General features: G+C 40.1%; 3 protein-coding genes across 4 annotated transcripts; 1 reads left to right on the forward strand and 2 right to left on the reverse strand.

Moving 5' to 3' along the window:
• Window positions 1-1,229: 1,229 nt before the first annotated feature.
• tex36 (testis expressed 36) lies at window positions 1,230-4,810 on the reverse strand. The gene is made up of 4 exons (XM_067517906.1): window positions 4,676-4,810; window positions 4,429-4,569; window positions 4,226-4,300; window positions 1,230-4,138 (listed from the first exon to the last, which is right to left on the reverse strand). Exons 1-4 carry the CDS (start codon window positions 4,766-4,768, stop codon window positions 3,818-3,820), a joined length of 630 nt encoding a protein of 209 aa, XP_067374007.1. The 5' UTR covers window positions 4,769-4,810; the 3' UTR covers window positions 1,230-3,817.
• A 547-nt stretch (window positions 4,811-5,357) lies between these two features.
• si:ch1073-143l10.2 (uncharacterized protein LOC565165 homolog) lies at window positions 5,358-7,998 on the reverse strand. 2 transcript variants are annotated; one of them, XM_067517896.1, is made up of 7 exons: window positions 7,564-7,998; window positions 7,421-7,484; window positions 7,236-7,320; window positions 6,905-6,978; window positions 6,115-6,366; window positions 5,839-5,978; window positions 5,358-5,499 (listed from the first exon to the last, which is right to left on the reverse strand). In XM_067517896.1, the coding sequence occupies exons 1-6, from the start codon at window positions 7,649-7,651 to the stop codon at window positions 5,843-5,845; spliced, it is 699 nt and encodes a 232-aa protein (XP_067373997.1). In that variant the 5' UTR covers window positions 7,652-7,998; the 3' UTR covers window positions 5,358-5,499; window positions 5,839-5,842. The 2 variants fall into 2 exon arrangements, with proteins under 2 accessions (XP_067373997.1, XP_067373987.1); XM_067517886.1 differs by having other exon boundaries at window positions 7,421-7,998.
• A 616-nt stretch (window positions 7,999-8,614) lies between these two features.
• On the forward strand, window positions 8,615-18,424 carry edrf1 (erythroid differentiation regulatory factor 1). Its single transcript, XM_067517918.1, has 25 exons — window positions 8,615-9,346; window positions 9,629-9,837; window positions 10,538-10,604; window positions 10,698-10,823; window positions 10,966-11,090; window positions 11,198-11,345; window positions 11,689-11,796; window positions 11,909-12,030; window positions 12,310-12,421; window positions 12,581-12,728; window positions 12,832-12,943; window positions 13,164-13,275; window positions 13,583-13,855; window positions 13,980-14,051; window positions 14,175-14,322; window positions 14,484-14,675; window positions 15,037-15,237; window positions 15,377-15,595; window positions 15,885-16,111; window positions 16,270-16,428; window positions 16,505-16,654; window positions 16,856-17,009; window positions 17,126-17,241; window positions 17,333-17,505; window positions 17,591-18,424. Exons 1-25 carry the CDS (start codon window positions 9,215-9,217, stop codon window positions 17,757-17,759), a joined length of 3,774 nt encoding a protein of 1,257 aa, XP_067374019.1. The 5' UTR covers window positions 8,615-9,214; the 3' UTR covers window positions 17,760-18,424.
• The last annotated feature ends 89 nt before the right edge of the window (window positions 18,425-18,513 follow it).

Raw genomic sequence — 18,513 nt, forward strand, 5'->3', positions numbered from 1 at the left:
TTTGTTTACAACCACCCTAATGTAATTATACTCACCACCTACTCACAAATTAGCATGCAAAGTGTGTCGGAGGGTTGAAAAATACATGGAGGAATGTGATTTAGTACAAGGATAGGTCTGATCTTCTGAGACGGTGTTTCTGCAGCACTGCTCGATGCCACGATCTAAGGCCAGCTGACCTCACAGCTGCAACATGGGAGGCATGTCTGAGCAGGACCGCAGCTAATAAGCCCCAAACTACTGCATTCAAACATTCACATACAGTGCAAAGACACACAAATACACACCCACAGAGCTTCTAAGCTGAGCGTTGGGCAGGCAGCTCTTATCTTCGCTGAACAAACTCCTCGAGTGATGGGAATGTTCTCAGGATGTTATCATGTCCTCTGTGGAAATAAGATAGCTAGCCACCTTTATCAGCACCCTCACACTCTCGAGGGCCCCTGACCATTACAGGAACAAGGCACTAGGCTGCCATGGGACACTAACCAACTGGCTGCATCAAAAAGAAGACACTGCCAGGGAGTTGAAAGTACTGCAAAGTAGAATGACTGACAGGAGATTGGAAGAAAACTTGCAGTTAGGTAGTTTAACCCAGCCAAGGGAGTCACTGTGTGCGGTTTTCTACTTCTCAGTGGTTATTTGGACAGGACACTGAATGTTTGAACAAGATAAAATGTCATACGTGAAGAAAAGCTATGCGGCAACACCTTATTAAAGTGATATAAGAGAAGGGAAAAAAAAATTAAAGAAATGGGGGAAACTGAATGTTAGCTATAACTGGAAAAAGAATAAACAGAAAAAAATATTGAGATATGTGATTTAAGCGCAGCATCTCCATGGCAACTCTCCTTTCAAGTCCCGTCTTTAATGAATAGGTAATGGACAAAATGCACAACTTCATAATGCCAAAACAGATGCCAAAACTGACATGAGGGGGGGGAAAAAAAAAAGGTAGTTATTTGTTTGACTAAAAGTGATTTTGCTGTGCACACAACAGAGTATGTCAAAACAGCACAGCAGCCCACACCACAATCCAGCAATAGCAACACAAATCTTCCTTCTGTTGCTGTTATTTTGACTGCCTGGCAAATCCACCTCTTGTTTTCAAAGCTTTTTTCTTCTCTAACAGGTGCAAAACCTCTCAACTCAACACATCAAAGAGACACACATGCACCTGCGAATAAATCACAGCAAATGGTAAGAATCCAGGGGCCTCCTAACACCAAAGAGGTAGGATTCAAAGTGTCTGATTTAATATTCATGAAGTGCATGGCTTTGGTGGTTGAATGCTTGTTTACTGAGATGTGCCTTTTGTCCTTGGGAGGTTTGATATTCCACCAAGCGACTGTATTTACATATACACTTGCGGTTTTTCTCCATGATATAATGCACATATCTCGCCTAACATGGCACACGCAGTGAACGCCACCACATTCTGACTAATGATTGACACACCACTTCAGTATTAAAAGCCTTGCTGCTATTCTGACTGAGCTAATGAGAGTTTCTGATTGTGAAGTGTGGCTTCTGTGCGGAGGAGTTGTTCAAGTTGTGGCGAGTCCAAAGGGAAGTCTAGTCTGCAAACTGCACCCACAGGGACAGAAGTGGCAGACAACCAGTCGACACCAGACAGAACCAACTGTCAGACACAAGCACAGATGTTTTTTGGCAATAAACACGTCTTCCCCTGTTGTCAACACCACCGCACCTATTTTAGGGTAAAGTAGGTATGACCACCAGAAATTCTTACCACCTCGCTACTGTAGGCATCGGTTTTATTTGCATGGCAAACATACGAGCTGGTATCTTTTTATTTTCATCTGTGCACCTGTTGTCTTCTATTTTACCCAAGGTGTCATTACAAACCCCTCGCCCTGCAGCTTAGTGTGAGTGGTGCACCTGCATCCAGGCTCTCTTTTCCACCCCCCCCTCCAGCATTGTGTGAGACAATCTCAAAGAACATCACAAAGAGCTGTAACTCCAGATGGATGTCTTAGAGCTTTCGTGTCTCATTATATAAATTTGAGAGGTTTAATTCACCTTTTAAAAGTGACACAAAGTCCTACAAGGTCAACACTGTGTGTGCATCAACTAATTACCACAGCTGAAAGGAAGCTTGGGAGAAAAGCCCATCTCCCCCTTGGGTACTTAAAGAAAGAAAGCAGCCGGTCATAACATACTCTGGAGAAAACATCATCTATTGGAGAGAGTGGTTGGGGATACTCCTCACTTAAATGCTTTTCTCTGAGCAGTTTCTCTGTCATTCTCTCCCACGCTTCCCACGCTATGTGCAGTACACACACATATCTATTCCTTTCATCCTCTAAGGTGGGGGTGTGGGGATAGTACAGAACAATGCCTTTGACTTAAATCAAGCTTAATTTCTTTCACATCCACTAACCCGAACCTATGAATTCTATCTCTAATAAAGGGTAATTTATCTCACATGCATTAATTTCACGTTATGTTGATATGTATTGAATACAAAAATAGCTGGATTATTTTCTAATTATTTAGCACCACATTTTCTCACAGACCATGCACATCGCTCAGGCTTTTGATTTTAACATTTCTCACACAACTTGAAACTGGACAAGAAACGAGTGGACCACTGATCACACATGCAGACTGGCTGCCCCCTGCTGGTGAAACGCGGAAATACAAACGCTACCATCACTATGCTCCTTATTGTTTAATTGGAGAGTTGATTGTTAATATGCGCTGGGGAGATGCAGTACTCCACACGTGGAAAAACGTTGGCTCAGCGCGACATTTGTGAACTGTCACAAAATGCCTTGCATATGTTATCAACAGCATTTCACAAATACAAGTTGAAAAATGAAAAATAATGCAGAGTTGCAGCGTTTACCAGACCTGTAGCAGTCTTCTAATCTTTGCTTGAGCATAGTGGTCCCATGGTACTGTACATTTGCCTTTGCTACTAGAAAACACCTAACTGAACAATACAATGAAGTTGCATTATATATACTTCACAAATGTGAAGCATAAAAAACACTTGAGATGCATATGAGGTGTATGATTTTAACTAAGAACGAAATGGAACCGCCATTTATTTTTTTTTACCTCCTGTGCTTCTTTTTTAGATGAAACTTATTTTCATTTTGGCTGTTCCCTTCAGGGGTCTCCACAGCGAATCATCTGCCTCCATCTAACCCTATCCTCTGCAGCCTCTTCTCTCACACCAACTAACTTCATGTCGCCCAACAGTTGCCCCTGTAGGTCAAACCGGGCCGCGGAAGTCAGATTCTCGGTGTGAAAGTCATGATTCACATGTTTAATATGACATGTGTTTTACGTCGGGTGCACCTCCAGACACAACCCTCTGCATTTATCCAGACTTGGGACTGGCACGAGATGACACTGGCTTGTGCCCCCTAGTGGTTGCATTTCTTTTTCTTAGACGACAATAACAAAAAAAAAATAAAATAAAATAAATAAAAATGTTATTCGTCTTTGCCCTTTTAAATGTTACAAACACGAAGGGGCAATTTAAGTAAAATTTGAAATATCTTAGTATCATAACCTCATTTTAATGTCTCAAAATAGCATCATCAGTACAGTGTGTAGTCAAGCATATTGTAGGAATCACTGATATTAAAGTGGACTGTGAACACGTTTCATTCTAAGCTGTGAAAAACCTTTTTTCTTGAAGTGTTCTCAAAGCAAATGCAGTCTAGTGTTTGTAATTCAGTGTTTAACTGACAACTTAAAACTCCAGACAGATATTCTGACCCCGTCCTATGCTCTGTACGCTACAGTGCCATCTAGTGTGCTAAATTGAAGTGGGACTATCTTAGGACTCAGAGTTTGCTGACAAGTTGACAGCTGCCAGCATGTGCGGCGTCTCCAAGTGTCCAGAATCATGGCGTCCAAACCACATAAACCGCTCCCCTGTCTGTGCAAAAGCTGCCTCTGCAGACTTTTGCTTGTGGTTGCGCGGGAACCGCCTGGTGCTGCTCGGAACATTCACCGCCGGCTTCACCTGAAAGTCACTCTGGTAGGCGGTGACGTATTCCGTCGCTTCTTCAGCGGTCGGGTCGCCTCCGCCGTCGCACAGGCAGAAGTGGGAGTTGTGCTGCCTTCGTTCATCGAGGCACTTTCTGCGTCCCACATCCTGAGGTGCGCCAACATGACGATGCAGTTGTAATGTAATACTAGATCTTAACATTTATTAGCGCTCAGGATTTCTCCTTATACTCACATGACTGAAGACAGAGACGTCGTTTTTAAAGGCATGCTTGTTGTCATGCTCTGAAAATGGATACTCTCTGCATTTCTGCAAAAACATCCAAGAGAAGAACCAGCTTATTTCGGGAGGACAGTGTATAATATGAAGTGTTAAACAACTGAATACTTTGGAATGGCATAAAACAAAGAGGGGTTTTCTTACAACGCAATACACACCTGCTCGGTTTTCCATTTGGGGTAGCGCTCAGTGTTCAAAGCCTGAGGTAGTGATGACTGAACCTGAGTCAACATGATGCCAGTGCTTGTACACAACTCACGGTTCCTTGTCTCATTTTTAGGTGAAACCGGATGAGCAAACTGAGAGGAAAGTGGAAAGAAACATACGGATAACGAATCACTTTCAGGTCTGAATGTCATGAGTTGCCATAATGTAATTATGTGATAAAAATCAAGAATTCCTTACCCATTTGCCATCGTTGCACATTGAAGAATATCTCTTTCCACCTTTTACCATTTTAACAGCGACTGCAGAGTTGAGTCCGCTAAACGATTTCATACATACATACACAAACACACAGTGTCCAACTTAACAAAAAATGCAAACGCTAGTAACTATGGAAACATGCAGCAAACAGCTTGAAATCTGAGGTCAATTTGCCATGGCGACATGAAACTACAATTCTGAGTAAAAAACAAACAAAAAAAATCATAATGAACACATAATACTGTTGATTAAATTAAATAACAAGTTGTAATTAATTTCGTATTTAGGTGCGCAAAATGTGATTTGTTCACTCGTAGCAAGTTTTTGAAACTAAACATCAGGAATGTTTTCTCTGGTGGATGCATGTAAAGACAATTAACACAAAAGGAAACTTTATTTTGATTAGCAGAAACATCTGATAAAGAACAGACATACATAAATATATACAACGTTGTTTTAAGAGGAATGTTATTTAAAATTGATCAAGGTTATTAATTTCTTTTTCAGAAACGCTTTTTGAGCAAGGAAGTAAAATCGACTGACATGATTTTCTTAGAAAATAAACAGCTAAATATTGGAACAGTCATTACCTCCAAGCTCTGGCTTAGCAAAAACACCAACTCCTGCAATTTAAATGATTCAAACTACACGAGCAGAGGTTGTTTCATAAGTTCCTCACTTCCAGTGGATGAATTTTAAAGGGGTAAAGAAATGCACAGCGAGGTGTCGTTTACAGGTTACCATGGGAATGTTTAGACGTTTGCCACAGGTGAGACGCAATTGTTGTGTTGTTGTCCTGATCTCTGAGGATAAAATGAGCATGTAGAAAAAAAAGGCATGTTTTAGCTTACATTCAATTCAGAGATAAAATTGATTAACCTATTATTTTTATTTTATTTTTTGCAGATACTGGAAATGTTATTTGCATCCTGATATAAAACAGTTAACAACTAACTCCACTTTAACCGCCTGCAACAGTTAAATGATGTTTACTTATGAACAAGTAATAATGTTAACTATTTAACATACTGTATTACAGTGACGTGCCATTGTTGATAGCAGACCTTCTTAAATTAAGTCTGTGTAGCACTGAGGTGAAGGGATGATAGAAATTAGGAGACAGCTATTTAATTTGCACCTACTTGATTATGAATTCATGTTTTTTTTCATGCCCTGAATGACTGATGGTGTTTCTGTTGTATCACTCCTCACTATGGGAACATGTTCTTTTTTCATTTCTCGGCGGAGGTGCTTTTCCAGCTGTTTGGCCAGACGTTGCCACCTGGTGAAATGCAGCAATCACTGACATAATAAAATCTCCAAAACTGTGGTTCTGTAGTCATAAAGAAAATGAGTAAATTCTAGTTTACTCATTTTTACTCATTATTCTAGTCACACAGAAATCACAATATACTTACCTTTCTTGTATGTCGTTGTACTTATTTAACCTATCTGCCTCTTTTCTCTTCTCCTCCATACATCGTTGCAAAAGTTCTTCTTTCTCTCTGCAAGCCTGAGCCAACTCTTCCCTTAGTTTTTTCTGCTCCAGATGTAGGGCTGCCAGCTCTTTAGATTGAAACTCCATGGTGAGCTCCAATTCAGAAAGAGTTGCCTTCAGGGTGTTACTGCTCTTAGCTAGAGTAAGTGCCTCTTGACGATACTGAGACACACTAAAACAACCAAACAAAGAATTATTTGTTACGTATGGCTAAGCCCCACATGTAACCCACATTTGCGTGTCTTGTCAGTCACATACTAGAACTTGCTCCAATCAGGCTCTTGGAAGGAGTCAAAATAATTTTCTCTGAGTTGTCTTCATCATTCACAATGGCTGATTTTGGGCTATTTAACTAATTTTCTCTGTAGTTATGTCATTTCAGTAAAGATACAAACTGTTACACAAGCCCACACAAACTAATACACATTAACTTTTAAAGCTGACTAACTATAAAAAATTTATTACCGGAGTCAAAACAGTTCCCGGCCTATAACATTATGGGTATAAACCTCCCAAAGTTGTACTCTCCGGTTGACTTTTAAGCTGGTATTTTTCATAGGATTTACTCCTTAAAAAGTATTGCCAGACCCAACCCTAAACTGCCATGACACTATACATACACATAAATCCAGCCATTGTGACTTAAACATTAAAGGCCTACATGTGAACCCCATCCCAATGTTTATTCATCTCATGTATGATCAATTCACCGTGACTGCCAGTACTGCACTTCAGCCTCTTTCACGTACAGGACAGCAGTCAGGTCAGAGACAGTCTGAGACAGCTGGGGAGATGAAGAGCACAGGATGAAGTGGCATAATGGTGAGTGGAAGGGTGGATAGATGGATGGACTGATAGAACTTGGGGGTTTAAAAGGTCATTTATGTCCCCTTAGAGCCTAATTTCCAAACTTGATCATAAAGCTACATCTTTAAGTTTTCAGATGTATGCCTTGGATTTACACTCACATTACATTAATGTTTGTGCTGAAACATCCGATGCTGTGGTGTTTCATTATAGCAGTGTTCCTTATAAACCCACCTTTTCAGCCAGGTGTTCACTCTCTTTCAGCTGCAGTTGGAGGAGTCTGCAGTTTTTCCCAACTTCCACTCCACCCCATTCTAAACTAAGGCAAATTGAAAAGCAGTATACTGATGTTAAATAACATGTGGGACATCCGAATAAACAGAAGGATACTGGAAGAGAAAAAAATCCGCTTTGCTAACCTTTTGGACTGAACATCTTCAATTATCTGTTTGCGGATTTCAAAGCGTTCGCCCAGCTGACACACTAAAAGAAAACAGACCGGCTGAAACACTGAAAACATAATCAGTGCCCAAATGTGAAATAGGCGAATATTCCATCTTACAGCTTGTGAAGACGCCAACAAAAGGGAGTTTCTCAGTTCGGTCCCTCTGGTCCATTCGAGCACGCACGTGATTCCTCCAGCTCGCCATTGAAATAAACCGGTTTGGCTCACGGGCCCGATTCTGGCGAGGCCGGGGAGGAACTGGTTGAATAAAAACTTTAACGCATGAATTAGCTGCTCGCAGTGAAGTTTCCTAGCTCCTCCCTGTTCAGTCAGCTGTCTGACATTCCCCTGCTGGATATAACGTCTGACCATGATCCCGTCTCCTGCCTGAACAACTTAATATGTAATAATGTATAAGCTACAGGCCAGTATTTTGTAGTCCACAAATAAAAAGTAAATAAATTTGTTTTTATCCTGCTCATGGTTAAGAGGATTTAGCATTTAGATGGATGCGTCTACGTAAATAAAATATAATTTAATGCTTAATTTTGAACAACTTCACAATATTTTTACTTTCAAATATATTAAAATATAAAATATAATTGAATTCATATTGTACATTTATTTTGAATGTAAATAAAAAAATATACAATAATATATTACAATATATTGTTACATTTATTTCTTTTATTTATTATCACATATGACTATACATTTTAAGGATGAAACAATATCCGAGATATAAAATAGAAATTTGCCTAACTTTGAAGTAGAAAATTTAAGTACAACTGACAACTATAAGAATCCCAATCCCGTAATACTGTAACTCTAGTGCTTAAAACGGTAAGGTACAGTTTTGAGGTATATTATGTATATTATTAACATATTTCCATTACTTCAGCTGTAGTACTTTCTCACTCTCGGAGGAAAGTTTTAGGCTACTTCTTTACTCCATCTTATGGATTAAAAAGCTGTATTGATTTTATATTTAAAAAAAAATACATTTAAAATATTTATATAAAGAGAGAGAGGAAGAGAGAGAGAGATGACACACATGTAATATAAATATCTTTAAAAAAATTACAAAAGCATTTAAACATTTATCTATTAAATAAACAGTTAATTTGAGTAATCAGACCACAACCGGTAAGTACAACAGAAGAGAAGGTTCCAAACTTTTCTAGAAACAGGACTCACTGAAAGTACTTCCGGTTTATATTTTCCTCACCAAGTCGCTGTAGCTGAAAGTCGCTGTAGCTCCGAGACATAACCCATTTAATAAGTTACAAACAATCACGCGAAAATCCATGTACTACGGGTAATATAAATTTTTGCGGAGTAATAGCGATCGTCGAAAGAAAACAGATGAGGTTTTGACTTTTTTTCTTGCCGTGAAACAGGAAGTACTTTCTGCTTGCTGCTGGCACTCTCGCGTTCTCTGTCAACAACAGATTGATGGAAAGTGAAGCGGTGTGTTCATGTTAACGGTATAGTGAGGGCTACACTTGAACCAAGGTTAACACACCACCTATAGCATAGTTTATCCGTAATTCAGTACTATTTAGCTACAGTTCTGCTAGTCACCTTTGATCACCGAGAAACTAGCCTGCCTGGCTAACTTAGCAAGCTGAAGACATTAACTTTATAGACATACCGTTAAGGGCAGTGACATCCCTTGTTTATTATGTTGCGGGCCAGAGTTTGATGTAAAACGTGTACGTGATTATCCATATTATGGAGGGGTTGTCGTATTATTAGAAAGTCGCCAATGTTAGCTGGATTGGACGGTCGTGCGTCCATTATGAGCGGATCCCCAGGGGACAAAGAGCCAGGGATCCCCTTGGAAAATGGGAGAGAGGAAACTAGTGGTTCTACCTGCACAGGGGATAACAGCAATCAGGTGAGTAACAAGGCTAAGCAGAGAAGAGACAATGCTAGACTGGCTCTAGATTTAAGAATATGGTTAATAGCATAATTGACGTACTATTACTCACTAAGTTATAGTTTAAGGATTTGTAAAGTGCCTGTCCTTATAACTGCTTAAAATACTTGAAAAACAATGAGAATTGTTCACCAGCCAATCTGGTGCAAAATGTGTAGTTGGATTGTGTCCTTTGGCTCAGTCCTTTCTGCTCGACCTTACTAGATTTTCATATAATGCTCTAATCTCATATTTTGGCAGGACTCAGCAGTATGCACAGGCAGCAGTGAAATAAAGAGCCGTGCAGTGGTCAAGTACTCAGCTGCCCCACCTCCCACTAGCTATGCCCTGCTGCAAGAGAAGACAGACCTGAAGCTGCCACCTGCAAACTGGCTGAGAGAAAACCCCCAACTAGGCAGCGCTGGCACCACTATATTGGGGTCCAGCAGCAAGTGCAAGCCTTTTTCTAGGTAAGGTGTCATGAATTTTAATGTCCAACAGTTTTAATTATTAAAACGACCTTTTAAAGGTGTGATTTATTGTTGAGTACAAGTGTTTATTAGAGGCTGAAAGCGGCCTGTTCTAGTCTTTGCTTTATTGGGGAGATTGCCTGTCATTGGTATTGCTAATTAGTATGCACTAGTCTGTGCATAACATGGACAGTATGTAATGTACTCGGTGCCTTCTACTTTGTTTTTCTTTAAAAGTTCAACAGCTTTCGGGCTTGTCCCTTCAGGGGACGCCACAGCGGAACATCTTCCGCATGTTGATTTGGCATGTGTTTTTACCCCGGATGACCTTCCTGCCGCGACTCCCATTTTAATTTTAATCCGGGCTTGGGACCGGCACCAGGGTTGCCCTTGGTGGCTGGGTGGGGCCACACCTGGTGGGATGGGATTCGATCATGCAGTCTTCTGCATCCCAACCCAATGCTCTACCACTGAGCCGCCAGGCCCCCTATTGATGCTACAAAAAATAAATCTATATTTAATAGTTAAATAAAAAATTTTGTGGACACTATTAATGAAAAACATATTCTTATCCGTGGATAAATAACAAATACTGATCAGCCTCTCTTATTGGCAGGTAAATATTAGTTAATTGTGAATGAGTCTGAGCTTAATGAATATCACCATCTGCACTGGAGTCATCAAGTTTCTTCTTTTGCAGTTTTGGGATGGCCTATGACTTCATTGATTGCATTGGGGATGATGTTGATGTGGTGTCAGACTCTGAGGTATGAAGAGCTGCTGTAAAGCTAACATGTCTGTCTTTGTTTTTGAAATATGCACATGCAGCTGATTTTAACCTTGTTTTTTGTCATATTTAGAACATCAAGAAGCTTTTGAAAATTCCCTACAGCAAGTCCCATGTGAGTATGGCTGTTCATCGTGTGGGCAGGACCCTGCTGTTGGATGAGCTGGACATTCAAGAGCTCTTCATGAGGTCTTCTCAGGTACAGCAGGGGCATTTGCTTAAAAATCCATAATAGATTTGTAACTTTGTAATTTTGTGGTGTCATTTACTTTTTTTAAGACAGCAATGTTGAAGCATGTTATATAGGTGATTGTGTACTTCCTGCTATGTGTTCTCTGTAGACTGGAGATTGGACATGGCTGAAAGAGTTTTACCAGCGGCTAATAGATCAGAAATGGCAGAGGAAAAAGAAGAGTAAAGAGCACTGGTATCAGAAAGCCATCCTGTCAAAGTTTCTCTACTACAGGTGAATACTTTGTGTTACTTGCATTATACAAAAACATGAGTAGTAGAGTTAGGTCGCAGTTCATTGTCTAGCAGTGTCATGTCAACTTCAGCCCTGTGTTTTTGTAGTATAAATGGCAGTAGTGCTGCAGAGCCTGTACCAAACAACCTGAACGAAGGAGAGGAGGAAAATGGAGCAGACGAGTTTAGCTCTTCGTGGCCTACCACCTTTACCAGCACACCGCCTGAAGCTGAAGAATCAGATGCTCCTAAAGAGGTATTAAAAAAATATATATATATATATATATATGTGTATATACATATATCGAAGAAATATCAGTAAAGTTTATGGATAATGGCACTATTGTTATGCTAAAATTTAGGTGTCTGCTGACTTCCTCTTTAGAAATGCAAATATTTCCGAGATTAGGAATCACTCCTTTGTGCCATACATGTAGCCTTTGATCGCAGTTAGTATTTTGTGAGATGAAATGCATTAGAAAATAAGTAACCAATGACTTTAGATTATACTGCCTCCTGCAGGATGTTAACATCTGTGGGGAGGGGTGGCTTGGTTTGCATTACTTGCACTAATAATAAAGCCATTATTAAATGTACAGGAAAGTGTTTCTATGGACAGCAAGTTTGCTTTGGGCCAAGTGACATCTGTTCAGAATGTTCAAGAGCAAAATCTCCTCACTCTCTTCGACGAAGGCGAGAACAGTCAGGTAATCCAATCTTGTACGTTGATATAATGGTACATTTGCTAGCTTGTGTCTATATATATATATATAGACACACACACATCAAATACATTTTGACTTGACACTTGTCTGATAGGGCTTAAAAAATGACTTCGTGCGAAACATCATGTGGACATTTGAGGATATTCACATGTTGGTTGGATCCAATATGCCTATTTTTGGAGGTGGTCGCTATCCTGCTGTCAGTCTTAAACTCAGGTTGGAGCTTTGATTCAATTTTCTATTTGAGTAAAAATGTAATCTTGTCTTTTAATTGTATTTCACATTTGTTTTTTTGGTGTTTTGTGTTAGCTACAAAAGATGCTAATTAATCTATGCTCATAATATCATAGAACATAAATGAGTGGTCAAAGTCACTTATTTTATCAGATTTCAAATATTGAACTGAAAGGTTAATTTCAGGTGCTGGAATGAAGCGTCAATGAAGTTTCACAATTTGCTTTATCTGATATCAGACTGTCTCACTGTGTTTTTCAGGGACAACAATAAACCAATCAACATTCTGACAGGTATCGATTACTGGCTCGACAATCTGATGTGCAATGTTCCCGAACTTGTTATGTGTTTTCATGTCAATGGCATTGTACAGGTAAAGTATTAATATTACCTGTTGTAGATTGCAATAGTTAATCTTCATGATGGAACACAATTCATATTTTCTGCAGTAGTTACTTTTAATGACAGTAACACTTTTAGCCTTCAAGCTGAAAAGCTGAAATGTTTTTGTTTTGTTTTGTTTTTTGCACAGAAATACGAGATGATAAAAACAGAGGACATTCCTCATCTGGAAAACTCCACTTTCTCTACAAGGGTGGTGAAAGACATCGCTCAGAATATTCTCTCTTTCCTCAAGTCCAACTGCACCAAAGAGGGTCACACCTACTGGCTTTTCAAAGGTGGGAAATAAGTGAACAGGATTTTTTACAGTTAACTCTGTCTTGTACGTACACTTATCTAAATCTGCTTGTCTGAGTTTTCTGTTGTTTATTGAATCTGTAGCTAGTGGGAGCGACATCGTGAAGCTGTATGACCTTACAACTTTGTGTGAGGAAGCTGAAGAAGAGAAATGTCAAAATCCCTTCACTCTTCCTGTTGCTGTGTTACTTTACAAGTGAGTGTCTTTGAAGGACAGAAATTTGATTAAAGATTCCTCTAGGTTTTGAAGACAAGAAAAATCAATAAAATGTGGGAACTGCATATAAGGGGCAGAAAAGGGTATAGACGTTTTATAGATGATACATATTTTATTTATCTTTTTGGTTCACTTAATCAGATCTATAAAGGCCAGATTTAGTCATTCTCCTTAAAGGTTTTTCTATTTTGTGTCACAGAGTGGCAAGCAACTTGATGCTGAAGGCAAGACAAAACAGAAAGCATTATGGCACAATCAGAACCCTGCTTTTAAACTGCATCAAACTTCTGGATCAGGAGAGGCATCCCCAGGTAGGAAGAAATACTGTCACAATGACAGAGAAATATGAAACAAGAGGAGCAGGAGGTGGTGATGGTCAATATTTTTTAGCTGGATTTTTCAAGCATTAGCTTCACAATTCACAACACATTCCCTGTGTCTTGAAGGTAAAGATTTGTGAATGGTGCATTTGCATTACGTCTTAAAACTTAAAGTAGTATATTTGTGTCTGCAATGAAGAAATTAAAAAGCAATAGTACTTAAAGCTGAAAATCCCATATTTTAGATTTGATTGAACTTGACTCCAGTCGCAATCTGTTTCACCCCCCGTCTGTTCAGATCATTGCCTCAGCGCACTACATACTGTCAGAGCTATTCCAGCTCGACGAGCCTCTTGAAGAAGATGGAGAGGAGTTGCTCAGGGCTGGGGGCTCAGAGGACAGCTACAGCGACGAAGACAGAGAGGAGGAAGAGGAGGATCTGATAGAGGACAGTGATGAATCCTACACAAACTGCTGCAATCCACAGGATGATAGTAAAGCTGTGGCTGTGATTTGCTCTGTCGGAGAGCTGTCAGTTCCAGAGAAATACAAATCCACTCACCAGATTAGAGTACGTTTTTTTTTTCCCCCACCACCATCTCCTCTTCACTGACCCAAGGAGGAGAAGTGGAGTATACTGATAAACATTTTGTGTATATGACTGAAAAATAATTTTCCTTTTTTAATCTCTGCAGCCAAGTTGTGCTTTTCCTGTTTCTCAAGACAAGGAAGAGAGATGCAGACTTGTCCTGAGCTATGTACTAAAGGTGAGCCTCTATATGCTGTTTGTACAATGCTAATGTGAAGATATAATAAATATACTAATATGTTGTGTCCTAAGAAGACTATTATCTATGGTAATAATAATTGCTGCAATACACTATGTGCAGGGACTCAAGGCAGTGGACGGCAGCATTAAAAAGGAGAGTGATCTCCCAGCTGCAGACCCTAATATACCTATTCCTCTTCAATATGAAGACAGAAGTGCAAAGGGAGCCTGTGCTGCCGAGAAAGGCATATCTCTTCTTCCCGAAAGAGGTTAGTCTACTCTTAATTTGAAAGGGTATATTATCAAATGTTAGCATTATGGCATTAACTGAGAGTCATATCTGTTTGGTTACACGATGACTCGAGCACCAGGACCCTTTTTTTATATTATTAACTTGCCTGTGTCCTTTTCTTTTGGTCCTCATAACCAGCGGGGACCGTGCAGGCCGACCAGAAGCACCCGACACGCTCTGGGATGATCCCTGGCTCATGGCAGCACCGCATGAAGATGCATCTCTTCCTTAAAGCCTCCAAGGCCTACTATGTCCTGTCTGATGCAGCCATGAACTTGTTGAAGTACGGGCGAGCTTTGCGCTACATTAAGCTTTCTCTGCAGTGCTACGGTAAGAATATTTAACTCACCAGACAATTGCTCCCTCTTTCATACCTCTGGCTGCAATGTTGCTCTGTGCTTTTGTAATCAAATAAAAAGGCAAAGTAGTAGTTTTGTTTTTAACCATTTTTTAAAAGTATGCCAGGTAATTGCCTGAAAATGTTTAAAATCTTCATTAAACATCCTCTGCGCACTCACTGTTTACTCTATATTGAGTTATCTGAAAATCAAAATAAATACAGTGGCTGGAACAATGTTACTCGTTGAGAGATTTTTCGTTTAATCTCAGTACTAATTACAGTTATTCTCACATTTTGGGCCGACATACGACACATTTGCTTTCCCCTCCTCTCTCCTTCTGTTTCCCCCAGATGCCTATTGCTCAGTGAGCGGTACACTGCACCCACAGGTGCTGCAATTTCACAGCCAGTGTCTGTCTCTGTGTGGGGACATTCAGCTAATGTTAGCCCAGAATGCCAGCAACAGAGCAGCTTACCTGGAGGAATACAGCTACCAAACTAAAGATGACCAGGAGATTCTGCACAGCCTGCACAGAGAGAGCAGCTGCCAGGGTCAGTGACTAATAACTTTATGGCTGCCTTTCATGCCTGATGTAATAAATTAGAAGGTGTTAGTTTCATTAATAACATTCCAAACAAGATTAACTTATTTAAAGTGCTTTTGTACATCGGTTTACTCTCCATCCTCTAGCTTTCAGTATGGCAACAGACTTGGCGATGGACCCAGAATACCAGCTGTTTGTTAGCAGTAAATGCTATGAGGCAGCATATGAACTGCTTGTCTCAGAGGCTTTGAAAGATCAAGCCTCAGATCAGCTGGCTCAGGTGCGCAAAAGGCTGGGTAACATCCGCAATGAGATGGGAGTCTACTATATGAATCAGGCTGCAGCCATGCAGACTGAGAACGAAGGTTTGTGGGAGAACACCTGTAGTAATTATAATTTACAGAACACACTACATTGACAGTTATTTTTAAGTTAGAGATGCAGCTTTCTAAATATGTGCAGTTGATCATTTTCTTTACAGCATTAAAACTTTGCACATGGAGACTCGTGTCAGAGAGTGTCAGTACATCTGTAAAAAAAAAACAAAAAAAAAAACATTGAAGCCATAAAAAATATGTATCCAAATTGAACTAAAATGATTACTGCTCTGATGTTATATCACTGTTCTTGCCTGCTTTTTATTCATTCCCCCAGTAAAGAAGTCAGTGTCCACAGCAGAGCAGGAGATGTGGAAAAAGAGTTTTGCTTTCTTTGAGAAAGGCATGAAGGACTTTGAGGCCATCACAGACAGAACCAACACAGCGTTGTTGCTGTGCAACACTGGCCGGCTGATGAGAATCTGTGCTCAGGCCCACTGTGCCATCTCTGCTGACCAGTGCAGAGGGGAGTTCTCCCCTGAAGAGGCCCTCTACTACAACAAGGTGCCACATAAAAACCCTTTATGTCTTAAATTCTGCATTTACACTGGAACAACAGAAAACAGTATGAACCTTTGCAGTCTTGTTGAACTGTCCTTTTGTCCATATTGGTACCTTTTATGGTCTTAATTTACAAATTTATTATCGACTTTTTGCTTCAGGCCATCGATTATTACTTGCGGGCTATGAAGTCACTGGCAAGCCGAGACAACCACCCAGCGGTGTGGGACAGTGTAAACTGGGAGCTGTCCACTACTTATTTCACCCTGGCTACACTTCTGCAGGACTATGCTCCTCTGTCCAGGAAGGCCCAAGAGCAGGTTGGTTGGAATACTGACGCACACCACTGATGATCAAACTTTAAATACCTACACTTATGTATTTATTTTTTCCCAGATTGAGCGGGAAGTAACTGAAGCAATGATGAAGTCTCTAAAATACTGTGACCTTCAGACTGAATCAGCTCGTCAGCCACTTTACCAGTACAGAGCCGCCACGATCCACCACCGCTTGGCCTCAATGTACCACAGCTGCTTCCGCAACCAGGTTTGAAATTATACAATATTATACTTTTTTCCTTCTCTCTGAGTGTGAATAATTTGTGAAAAGTGTTAGTCTGACTTTATATTTTTACTTATGCTAAAAAATAGTATTCTTTAAAGAGAAAAACTAGAATACAGCAGAGCTCTTTACAGCAGCGTTGTAACAAACGACATACCTGTGTCTCTAAATCTAATTGTGTGACAGGTGGGGGATGAGCACTTGAGGAAGCAGCATCGGAGCCTGGCAGAGCTTCACTACAGCAAGGCTGTCTCTTTATTCCACAGCCTCAAAGATGCACCCTGTGAGCTGCTCCGCACGCTTCTGGAGAGAGTGGCCTTTGCAGAGTTTACCATGGCGGGTGAGTAGCGGTTCATCGGGATGAACATCATACTTGATCTTTTGTAATAAGTGAAAGAATGATGGCGTTTCTGTCCACAGCTTCTTACAGTAATGTTTCATATTGTGTTTTCTAAGGTCAGAGCAGCAGCGTGGCTAAGCTGAAGAGCCTGACCGGAGCCCTCGAGATCATGACAGACACGCGCTATGCCTTCCAACTGATCCATAAAGAGCTGGAGGAGGAGCCAGTAGAGGTGAGCAGAGAGGAATTTTTACAACTCTTTGTTCAACTGCTCTTTGTTGAGCAACTTGCAACATCGTTTCCTTTTACTTCTCATCCTGTAGTTGAATGAACCAGAGCATCCTGAATCACCTAAGTCTTCTGACGTGGCCACTGGTCCCCCATCAGGACTGAACCTTGAGGAAGTGATGACATTAATTGGTGTGTTTGAGCCAAGTTTTTCCTTTCTGCTGTTGCAGATCATCAAACTGATGACGACAACAAAACGGAAACCGAGGTGAGTAAACCCTTACTGAACGTGTAGCTTATTGTATTCTTTAACCTGCCACAGTGCCCATGCAAGGTCTTTGTGTCTATTACAGCAAAAAGGATGAAGAGCTATTGAAAACCTTCAAGAATGTGTACTCCAAGCTGTTGCGAGCTGAGAAAAGCACACCTCTCCTCAGCAGAATCAAACTTTACACTGAGCTCCTACAACAGCTGACCACGCAAACAGGAAGTGATGACGCAGGTTCAAATTCAGGACAATGAAATTACCCATAACAAAACCAAGCCTTTGCAGTCTGCACCTTGCTGGACATCTAAGCCACTTTCTGGGGAGACTTGACAATGTCTCCTAAGAAACAGCTATATAGACACCGTTATAAACAAGTACATCCTCAGGCAATACTGTCCTTTTCTGAATTACAGTTTCAAAACTAATTTCACCTCTGGCGCCTTTAAAATCAAGTTTTTTTTTCTAACATTTCCATAAAAGGTTTTGAATTATACATTTTAGTTAAAAAAGAGTTGTAAATTTAGAAGATGTTCTTGATAATGTGGAATGTCCTCTGTGTTGGATTTGTTGTTGTTTGTACCAAACGTCATTCAGATTTTTCTGCTAACTAAAACATTTCACAGATGATATGATCCCATAACCTCTACACATCAGGGTTTACAAAGAGGTAATTAGTTTCATTTTTTAATGATGGTCTATTACACCAACAATGCTGTATGTAAAGAGGAGTGAAGTGAATGGTGACTGGCAAGGTATTATAAGCTCAAATGTGTTATTTGCTTTTCCAAAACTAAAGTGTGCAATAGTTTGGCAACATTGAATGCAAACGCAAAAGTTTGTTTATTCACATTAATGTATGTACAAATGTGCATTTATATCAGAATGGTTTGCTCTGACAATAAATGTTTTTTAAATTTTATGCCTTGTAGGTTTATGTTGTTTTGTCTTCGTGATAGTTATTGTTTCTTCTATAGCATCACAAAATGGTAATTTGCTCTGGGGAGTTTG

The sequence above is a fragment of the Channa argus genome, chromosome 1 (genome assembly GCF_033026475.1).
Source record: "Channa argus isolate prfri chromosome 1, Channa argus male v1.0, whole genome shotgun sequence".
Lineage (NCBI taxonomy): Eukaryota > Metazoa > Chordata > Actinopteri > Anabantiformes > Channidae > Channa > Channa argus.